At 44.6% G+C, this 10,938-nt stretch overlaps 1 protein-coding gene across 4 annotated transcripts in view; it reads left to right on the forward strand.

The window, feature by feature from the left end:
* Positions 1–432: 432 nt before the first annotated feature.
* LOC144227664 (transducin-like enhancer protein 1) overlaps positions 433–10,938 on the forward strand; it is a 90,087-nt gene continuing 79,581 nt past the window's right edge. For all 4 annotated transcript variants that reach the window (XM_077759335.1, XM_077759336.1, XM_077759338.1 and 1 more), the window contains exons 1-4: positions 433–580; positions 1,394–1,494; positions 2,935–2,998; positions 3,111–3,155. In XM_077759335.1, coding sequence (XP_077615461.1) covers positions 557–580; positions 1,394–1,494; positions 2,935–2,998; positions 3,111–3,155 — 234 coding nt within the window. In that variant the 5' untranslated portion in view covers positions 433–556. The remainder of the gene's footprint in view (positions 581–1,393; positions 1,495–2,934; positions 2,999–3,110; positions 3,156–10,938) is intronic.

Genomic DNA, 10,938 nt, shown 5'->3' on the forward strand with positions numbered 1-10,938 from the left:
TCGTCGTCATCCCGCGCTCCTCCGCCCGGGCTGGGGCTTCGGAGCGCCAAGCGCGCAGCCTCCGCCGCTCCCCGGACCTCGCTCCTCGCCGCCTCCCGGGAGCCCTCGAGCGCCTGGCCGGAGGCGCTGCCCGGCCCCGCAGTGGTGGGTCCCTAACGTCGCCAGGTTTGTTTGTGTGGGGTTAGCCGGGGGCGCCGGGCCACCTGCACCTCACCCGCGGCCGGCGCCGCGGGGAACACCCGGAGAGGAGGCGGACCGGGAGAAAAGCGAAGAAAAGCCGTCCGCTTGGATTTGTTTGCCCCGGGAGGGTGCCGCGCACGCGGATCGCCGAGGGGAGTGCGGCCGGAATCACCGCGCCCCCACCTCCCCGCCGGGGCGGCCGGGGCCCGCGGGTTGGATCGCAGTCCCCGCGCCCTTTTCTCGGGCGNCAGCGCGCTCCCCGCGCTCCTCGTTTCTGCCTGGCTTCTCGGCGAAATTCTCCTCGGCGGGATTAAAGTTGGAAATTGAGCGGAGAATTGAGTTGTCCGGAAACAGAGCTGCGGCCGCCGCCAGAGCGATGTTCCCGCAGAGCCGGCACCCGGTGAGGCGCGGCAGGGTGCTGGTTGGAGGAGCTGGGATGGGGGGGTGGGGTGGGGATGGGCGCTTTTTCCGAGCAGTGGGGAGACGGGTCCCTGTTACATTTCTGGAGGACTCCCTAGTTTCTAGGGGTACAAGGCTACGTAGGTCCCGGACCCTCTCCTCTTGGGCCTGGGAGTGAGCTGAAACTATTTCCCCCTTTACTCTGGGCCCCCTTGGAGCTGACGTCTAGACAGGGCGGGTGGGGGCGCCCGGGAAGGCTGGGGTTCCTTTTTCGAAGCGACATCCCCCCCCCGGTCCTCCCGCCTCCCTGAGGCGGGTAGGGCGCCCCCACCCCTTTGTTTCTTGTCTCGCCTATTTACATGTCAATGCAGCCCCCGTTCCGGCGCGCCTGGGGATGGCCCCGGCGATTCTGGGAACTGGGAGCGTTAGGGCGTTGTTTTTCTACTCTGATCCCTGGGGTCATTTTCGCTCCCTTGGGGGAGGGGGGGCGGTGTCCTCGATGACAATTTGGCCTGGTCTTCCCCGGCTGCCCGGGAGCCCCTGTCCTTCCAGTCAGGCGACCTGGGTGCACGTACTGCGACCCGCCCTGGAGCCTGGAAGAAGCTGCTAATCTCTTTGGAGGCTCGAGATCGGGCGAGGGACCACTTCCTCCCTCCGTAAAGTGCAGAGCAAACTCGAGTTCAGGGCTCCGTTTCCTGCCACTGCTAACTTTATTTTTTGTTTATGTCCCACCCACTTCTCCGTTCTCTGACTCGCTGTTTTATCTGTCTGCCCGCACTCTGGTCCCTCGATTCCCCTCACTGGTCGCCCCCAGACGCCGCACCAGGCTGCAGGCCAGCCCTTCAAGTTCACTATTCCGGAGTCCCTGGACCGGATTAAAGAGGAATTCCAGTTTCTGCAGGCGCAGTATCACAGGTGCGTGTCCGACCGCGCTGGGCGAGCAGTAGCCCAGGGGCAGCCCGGTGCCCCTTCTCGCCCTGCCTGGTGGCGGTGGCGGCTGTACTTAGTACTTGCGTCCAGGCGGTGGCGTGTGGAGTCGCAGTTAAGACCTGTCATTCAAGTTACCCCCTTTCCAGGTTCTTCCCGGGCCGCCTCTTCTCTAGTCTCCTCCTCCTACCATTGTTTCCCTTTTGCCCGTTTGCTGCTGTTCCAGGGAGTCTTTTTTCGAGTATTTAGGAGTTGCATGAGAACCGTCAATATTTGCGCTTCGTTTATTTATTTTGTAACAAACTGAGCTGAAACCTTGGTTCAGTCGATGCCCCAGCCCTGGAGTGCAGGTTTAGGGAGCCAAAGCCAATGTTGAAATCGCTCTTTGCCGTATTAGAGGATTGGGTTGTCTGAAGCAAAGTCCATCATGGAAGGCTAGATGCTGATAGCTGTGCCCATCACTGGTGAAGATGGGGGTGGATATGTGTAGAGTAAAACTCCCCTGCTTGGGCGTCATTTTTGGTTGGTTCTGGTAGGACGAGGGATTTGAGTCTCATTTATATACAAGTCTGTTCAACTAATGAGACCTACTTCAAGAGGTTCATAAATGAAAAATGATTAAAGAGCACCCCGTTCATAGTGGATTTTCCAGAAATGTTAGTGTCTTCCCTTGTTTCTATGAAGTTTTAGCTGTTTAGAGTTAAGAGATAACTAATGACAGTTTTTATTTTTGTCCTGCTTGAGAAAAAGCACACATGCTTGGGTGTGAATTTTTTTATTTTGTCAGAGGCTTTCTGATTATTGACCTTTTGTCTGCTTGAAGATCATAATCTCTGGAACTTGAGGCATACCTGCCCACTCTGTGTTTTCCAAGCAAGGAGGACTTCAAACCACTTTATTGCAGCAGCTACTTAACATATTTTGGCAGGGATTTAAAAACCAAAGGTTTTAAAACGGACCAACAATTGTAGAAGTAACTTTATAAGTACAGTTTTCAAACCTAGAGACTATTTGCATTGGCAAAGGTAGTACAGTCCAGGTCTGAGGCTGAGAGTTGTGCAAAGAAAGGCCAGATTTTGGTGGAGTCCAAAGGAGCAAACTGGTGTGGGGAAGTAGGAGTGAACAGACGACCGGGAGGAGGAATTGGTCTTCTGGGAAGGTCAGAGGTCTTGACAGATATTTCATTCTTGGCATCTGACCAGGTATACAGTAAGAAGGAGAAGAATAGTAGCTAAATGGATACCCTATACTGTTCACCTTATCCCTTTTCACTACTAAATGCAAGGACAAAGCTTTTGGATGTTTACCTAGATACTTTATGGCTTTTCCAAATTGGTCTGTGTTTTTACTTGAAGTGCAAATATGTGAGGCAGATGTTAAAACAAGTGACATAATGTTTACATTAAGTTGCCTGTTTTGTTTTTGTAGCCTTAAATTGGAATGTGAGAAACTGGCGAGTGAAAAGACAGAAATGCAGAGGCACTATGTGATGGTAGGTATCAAAGATTATCCTTTTTTGCTTTTTATATAATATTAGCAAGTATATGTTCTTAACATGACAAAACATGAGGTAATGAAATGCTTGGTATTTCTTCTTTTTGCAGTATTATGAAATGTCTTACGGATTAAACATAGAAATGCATAAACAGGTAAGCTTTAGTTAAATCTCAAGTTGAAATGAGAAACCAGTGATGATTCTATAAACCTGGCTTTATTCTCAGTAGTGGGGAGGGTTTGTATGCTGGTTGTCTGCCTTGGTTTCCCTTCCTGTGAATTGGTGACAGTGTTTTGCAGCAAGGGTTGCTTTTTGACTATTACGGAATCTTTAAATGACTAGGTGAGAGGTGCTTTGGAAATGTGAACTAACCTGTTTATAGACTGATGGAAATTGAGTCTCTGAGTTGACTTTTCCACCTGGATAGATTTATTCTCCTCTTGAAAGATCTGGGTATCCCGGAGCATTCTGGAATTCAGAATATCTTATGTTTGGAATGCAGTGTGGGCCTTTGGGGGAAAGAGGGATATTTGGGAGTTCCCTAATCAGGTTAAAAAAATGTATATGACTAACTGTGAGGTTCTTTTTGTGCTTTGGGATTGCATAAAATGACACTCAAGCTTAGTGGCTTATTAGCAAACATCTTTTTGAAAAATTCTTCAATTGATGCAGATATGGAGGTGAAAAAGCATTCTTTTATGGCCACAGCATATGTTGGGAGTCGCTTCAGTCCTAGTGGTTTTAAAAGCATGAAAAGATTAGTGACTGGAAAGCTCTCGCTATGACTATGAGTTTGCAAGTTCCCATAAAATTCACACTTATGGCTACTATAATGGTGTATAAAAAGAGTATTGAGCTGGAACAAGGCACTAAGGACCTCATAAGAGAAGAAAAGCTAAATGATTGCTCAGCCCAGAGGACCCTCGATTGAGTAGTCATTGTCTGCCAAAGAAAGCATTAATGGCAGGGTGTAAGTATTCTGGAGATATGCTGACATTCACTTTTTCATCAAGACGCTGGTACAATAAGTCTTTTAGAAATCGATTGCCTCTTAAAAAATTATCATCAGATGAAGTTGCACAGTTGGACACATTTCAAATTGCAACAATACAATTCTTACTTGATGTATATGTGCTATTTCATCTCAGACCCTTGTTTCATTAAATTAAAGAGCATGGCTGACCGGCTGGGGCACAGTGGAGAAATTGATTAGTTCAGCCTTCAGATCTTCCTTATATTCAAAGACTTTCATTAAGCAAGTGTGTTTCAGAGTTGAATTCTGCTTTTGTAACTCTGCACTCTTTGATTTTTAATTCATCATAGATTTCATAATGTTAAGTTACCTTCTTGTATATTAGATCTGTTCTCAGATATGTTTTTGGAAAGAGGTAGTTAAGTTCAAGGCCCTTCATTAATAATATAATTGGGCCTTTAAAAATGCTGATTTTATTCTGATTTGCAGAGTTGGTAGCCTAGATTATGTTGGGCTTGTGCCTTTGTTTTTTGTGTTTTTCAATGGCTAGTGTCTGGTTGAGGCAGTTGTAACTTGTTGATAGTAATTGGGCAAGAAGATGTATGGTCATTTAAATGAATTATGGAAATAAACTGGGTGAAGAGTTGTAACCTGCCACTTTTTTTTAAGTTATCCAAAAGGCACATATTTTGCTGACAAATATTGTAGAAGGGTAAGAGGAGACTGAGCTTTTTCTTAAACTCATAAACTCAAAGAATTTAATAACTTCACCAACTCTTTTACAAGGAAACCCCACCTTTGTGAGATGCTGTATGCTGGTGCAGGATTTATTGGGGAGGTAAAGGAGGTGTATAATTCTTCTGGGTTCCTGTAGGTTACGTGACCTTTTTTATTTATCAAGTAGGAAAAAGGAAGAAGGGGCGAAGAGGGTCAGGAGCCCCGTGGTGTGAAAATAGGTTTCTAATGAGTTTCTATACTCTGTTGGGCATTTGTGGGTATATATTGTCCATCCATGAACCAGTATGCATTAATAATATGCTGTGTGTAATTGGCTCAGTAATTTGAAAAATGTGAAAAGCTAAGAGATGCCATGTTCTTCATGGTAGGGTATTAAGTCCCCTGAAATTCAGTTTATACTGTAAATGCTGATAGACCCTTAACTAGAGCGGTGTGCAAAGCAGTACTATAATTCAGTTTAAAGTGGCCTTACATTTGAAAAACATCCTTCTGAATGTCACACATTAATAATAAGATCTGAGGAGGCATTTGGTGCAGCTAGTAATCATAATTCTTATTAAAACTGGTGACGTCTGGCCCCCAGGGTGTAGCCAGGCTCAAATTGATGCTTTTTGCCGCCTGATCACCAGCATGGCCTAAGTGCTCATTATATTGTAGAGAGAGCCTTTGGAGCTCTCATTAGATTTGACAGGAATTCTCTCTGGGGGGAAACTGGGCATTAGCGAGACTCCTGACAGGCTGAAATTAGTCCTGCTTTATGGCTTATAACCAAATGCTAGCAAGGCATCATCAGGGGACACAAAAAATTGTCATTTCTGACAACATCTTTGTTACTGAAAAAAACGCAGCGATGGGGAAACTTTCCGTGGAGAGAGCTTTAATGTTGTTAAGATTTGTCTGCAGTGTGACTACTCTCTCTCTATCCACCTTTCAGCGGGTTTGTCGATGGAGTGAGTTGTAGAGATTTCCGTGTCAAATCTCACCACTGACTTTTCCGTCGGGAAGTTTTAAAGTGGAAGTGTGTCCAAATCGAGAATGGTATAATTGTGGTTTCCTTGCTTGGTTTTGTGCCCACAGTCCATGTTTATGTTGTGTCAACACTTCCTGATAAGCCTTCCCCTTACTTTCCCTGCTGCCATTTGTGGCTGGTTACTGAACAGTCAGCGGACTGGGGATGGTAATGGGTACTTAAATTTTTTATTGTAGTGCAAAGACAGATTTTTTTTCTTTGAGTCTTTTATAGATCTTTGTCCATCTCTCCAGGTAGATTGTAAATTTTAGGTATATCTATACAGGAGAGATGGAGACATCTCATGAAACATGAGGCAATTCTGATACCACCAAAGTGTTACGGTACGTTAGAAAATAGCAGGTTAATGTGAGTCTGGTTGTTTTGAGGGCTGTGCTTAGTGTGTTTGAAGGTGTGATCTTTAAAGTTTTGTTTTCTGTCATGTGGTATGTGGTATTACCTCATTTGATAGTTTTGGAACAAGATACACTGTAAATACATACATAAGCTTGTTTATTCCACTTGTGTTTCCTTTTAGTGTGCTGATGAAGCCACGCCATAAGTTGTCTTTAGTGGCGTGAATTTGTATGGTACTTAACAGTTTTGAAAAGTGATTAGCCCTATCCTGTGCGGTAGTTTGGGTAGGTGTTTTGTTCTGCCTGCAGCTCTGGGAGTGTGTTCAGAGTTTGGGATTTGTGATGCCCAAGTTTCTGTTGAAGCTGGAGTTTGGGTCCCCTCATCCCTAGAATTTCATTCCTTTACCCACCCTGGTGCTATTGGAGAATGAGGCCAGTGATAGAGTCACCCTTGGGCCTGTGGGGTGACCCAGTCTGCCTGGCTGCGTGTCTCTCCTGTTCTCTCGCTCTTTGTGCTGACAACTTCATGATACACAATCACATCCGGCCTCAGTGCATGTTCTAAGAGTTCATGAAAATCCGCAGTCCCGACTGGTCTCTGGAGATCACTGCCATGGGTCAGTAGAAAGTTGTAGCCAACCGAGCAATACTATCTGCAGGTTAAAATAGGTCTAAGAACAAAAGAAAATTTGAAACTGTTGTCAGGACTGATTGAGGCCAAGCGCACAGCCAGCGAGTGTGATCAGTCACTTTATCTCTCTGGGCCTCTCTTCTTCTGAAGAGCGGGCAGAGTGAGCACTTGGGGCTCTCCAGGGCAGCCAAGAATTTAAAAATAAATGAAAGGACCAGCTCTGGAAGGAAAGAAGTATTCTGCAGTGCTGGTTGTGGGGTGGGGAAGGAGAGGAGAAAGAGAAAAAACCAGATGAGAGCCTAACCAAGCTTCATGTGATGTTTCAGCCAGCGCGGTGTCTCAGACCCCGTAAATTTCAGAGTGGAAGTGCTTTCACCGTTTTGATGTGTGCTTTAGAGTTTCTCTTAAAAAGTAAATTGTTCTCTGGTAGTGTTTTAAAAGTGCTTAGGTGGACCTGTTAAGGGTTCACCTGTGGGTTAATCCCTTAGATGTGACTCCTACTATTTGTCTGAAAGTCTTACCTTTCTTCCTGCTTTTTAACCATGTGTGTTTTCTGTCTACTGTTTCTCACTTTGAGATTTTTTTTTTTTTCCTAAGTCCATGTCTCAGAATGGGAAAAGACTAGCTGGAGTACTTGTACTCAGAGGTGTTACCAGGTGTTAGTAACCTTGTGATACAAAGGGAGCCGCTGTCATCAGACTGGAGTGGTCCCCAACTTCACTTTAGTAGGCAGGCTTGCCCTTGATAAGCATCAGTTAAAAGAGAGAAAGCTCCCTGTGTTTTTAGAACCCACATTTTGAGGCACAAGATTACCTTTGTTTTTTATCAGCAAGCAGGGTGATTCCTCCCTACTTTCTGTCACCCTACCCCACACCTTCAACAGTTGGCTAGTTCAAGGTTTCTGTCCAGAGCCTGGACGAGAGTGAGGTGAGGGATGCGCTTACCTTGGGCACAAAATTTAAGGGAGAGGTCAAAAAACATAGTCCTTAAGATAAAAAATATTTTTAAAGTTCAGAATTAATGTCAAAAAACTGTGAGGAACGAGGGATGCCTGTGTTTTTCAGTGGTTAAGTGTCTGACTCGATTTCACCTCAGGTCATGGTCTCACGGAGCCTTGCATTGGGCTCTGTGCTGGGCCTGTAGCCCGCTTAAGATGCTCTCTCTTTTTCTTTCTCTGCCTCCCCCCTCCAAAAAAAAACCCCAACAACAACCCAAAAACAAACTCTATGAGGAACAAAATATGTGATCTTTATTTAGGATGGCCGTTGGTATAAAATACAGTTCATTTAGGAGACTTTGATTAGTGACTGGGTGAGTCATTGACTAGTTGCCTAGGCCTCAGTTTCCCTCTCTGTGAGTGAGGTTAGACGAGGCAGGTTCTCAAGTACGGCTCCTCCTAGGAGAGGAGAGTCATCCCTCCGGACCTCACCCCAACCAGTGTTCGAAACCCAGTGCTTTGTGTCCACTGAGGAGAGACTTTAGCCAGAGGGCTTAAGATGTTCCTCCAAATAGTGTTTATTAAGAAACAAGAATCTGTTCCTTTAAATTTTTTTTTTAAATGTTTTATTTATTTCTAGGAGAGAGAGAGAGAGAGAGACAGCGTGAGCAGGGGAGGGTCAGAGAGAGAGGGAGTGACAGACTCTGAAATAGGCTCCAGGCTCTGAACTGGCAGTCAGCACAGAGCCCGACGCGGGGCTCGAACCCACGAACTGCGAGATGATGACCTAAGCGAAAATCGGACGCTTAACCGACTAAGCCACCCAGGCGCCCCATGTTCCTTTAGCAAATATTTAAGTAAATCTTCTTGTGTGGTAGTTAAACTAATGATATATTCAGTTTTTGGCTCATGGAACCATTTTAGGTTTCTATAGATTTTGAATCTTTGTTCTTCTGCTATTAAATATTTGTGGTCTTCAGGAGTGGATTAAATTGGAGGAAACTAAGAAACCGACCAGGCTTCTCACAGGCTTGGGTTGTTCCTACCACCCCCATCTCCGTTGCTTACTGTTACTTCAGATTTTGGAAAAATTGAGATTTTTCAGAATCATCTTTAATGCTGAATATTTGGTATAATTATTTTTAATTAAATTTTAGGCAGTTTTATAGGGTGGCTTATTTGACAAGAGTAGGCATTTATGGACGGAAAACAGTCCTCATCAGTGGGATTGGTGAGTTTTGTAATAAGAAATGCACCATGGTATTGTTCTATGACTGTGGTTTTTGGTGTTTTGAGTTAGAGAGAGAGAGTGTGTGTGTGTGTGTGTGTGTGTGTGTGTGTGTAGATGTGGGTACTCATGTGGGAGAGATTTTCCAAATTTCTGAGGCATAGCTTGATCTGAAAAATGAAAAAAATTTACACTGAAATTTTCAACATAAATTAAGATATTGTTATTCACTTGACTTAACAAAAAATGGTTTCTAAAATTGTTTGCAAAACTTTGATATTCACAGAATCGTTTATAGACCACCCACTTGCCATGCATTTTATGACACTCTGAGGAATGTTGACACAAAGTGTTATCGTATAACCTGTGAATTTGCACATACCTGTATTTCATTATTTCACATTTCAGGTTTTATTTAAGCTTGTTTATTTTGAGAGAGAGAGAGAGAGAGAGCGCATGCGCACCAAGCATGAGCAGAAGAAGAACAGAAAGAGAGGGAGAGAGAGACTCCCAAGCAGGCTCTGTGCTGTTAGTGTGGGGCCCAGTGCGGGCCTCCATGTCATAAACTTTGAGATCATGACCTGAGCTGGAATCAAGAGTTGGACGTGTAACCTACTGAGCCACCTGGGTGCCCCTCACATTTCAGTTTTTAATCATTACTGAGTTTAGTTCTGTTTGCCTGCTTTGAAGGAACATGAAAGCAACTGGGAACACGGTTTATGCCCTTTCCCCATATGTTCTCACACAAGGGATTACTAACAAATTTTAGTTTTTCTAGAAATATTATTTGCTGCTTAGATGTCCTTTGACCACAAAATGTTAGCCACAAAAAGGTAGGGTGAAGGTCATTTTGGGTATAAGGAAAAGATTGGGAGGAAGAAACAAACTGAGGATTCCATCAATTGAATTTAGTTTTTCATCTGCCAGATAGAGAAAACCGTTAGGTGTGGTGTGTGTATATCCCTGCACAGGCTGGAGAGGTAGAGTTGTGTGTACAGCTATTTCCAGTGTACTGGTAGATATTCATTAGGTTTTCATTATTCACTTGGTTGAAGTGGAATCAGTTTTTGAGAATGTAAAGTGTGTTTGAGCTTTGCACGTTCAAATCATACAATTTGTGCAAGCAGCACTGTACTGGGTTTGGTATTAGTGCCGTTATTGGTCTAACTGGATTATTAGCCTGTGGTATTTTGTGCAGTGTGTCAGTAAAAAGCTTAAATATATCACCAGACTTGTACTTACAAATTTATGTTATAAATATATTATGTACTAATATGTTGTATATATTTGTAGTAAGTGGAAATTTTAACCAGAAGTGTTCAAATACAAGTTCTCACATCCGCCATGCACCCCATTGGCATGTCCTGTGTACCCCTTGGGTACGTGTACTCTACTCTAGACACCACCAGCTTATGCTCACACGCTCACGACTCCAGCCCTGGAATGGGAGCATCTTTAAAGTTGCGAAGGCAAAAACCCTGTTAGGGTCTCTAGGTATGTTGGTTGGTTTGTCTGTTCTTTCTGATTTTGACTTCGCACTCCAGTAGTGGCCTCTTTGCCCATCACTCACAGCCTTGTGTGTCTCCCCCAATCCGTGCCCTTGCTAGTCTTACCGGGTCACAAGTCTTTTATTCCAGCCAGTGGGTCTTCTCTTCGTGCCTAAAAATGTGTTGTGTCTTTTTGTGTTTTCTTTATAAAAAGTCCAGGCCTTTTTGTGAAGCTTTTCATGGCCTTCCTCAATATCCTTCAAGGTCTAGTTCAAATAACAACACTCATGTATACTTCATGGCCTTCCACGACAGCTCCAACACCGGCCTGTCACACCACTGATTTTCGCTCCAAGTTCTGTAGTCATATTTTTTTCATGTGTGTCTTTTGTTACTCCCAACTAGGCTGCAGACTGTTTGAAGCTTGCATTCGAGACTTCCCTCCTTACCCTTCCCTGTGGGTTATACCGAGGGGGTACTTGTTACGTAGTGTTGAACGTCCTTCCTAGGGAGGTGCTACTTGTAATCATTGCAGATCCTGAACCTGTATGAAAAGTAGGTAGAAGTTGCGTGGCAAA

The sequence above is a fragment of the Crocuta crocuta genome, unplaced genomic scaffold, assembly GCF_008692635.1.
Source record: "Crocuta crocuta isolate KB4526 unplaced genomic scaffold, BGI_CrCroc_1.0 scaffold41, whole genome shotgun sequence".
Classification (NCBI taxonomy): Eukaryota; Metazoa; Chordata; class Mammalia; order Carnivora; family Hyaenidae; genus Crocuta; species Crocuta crocuta.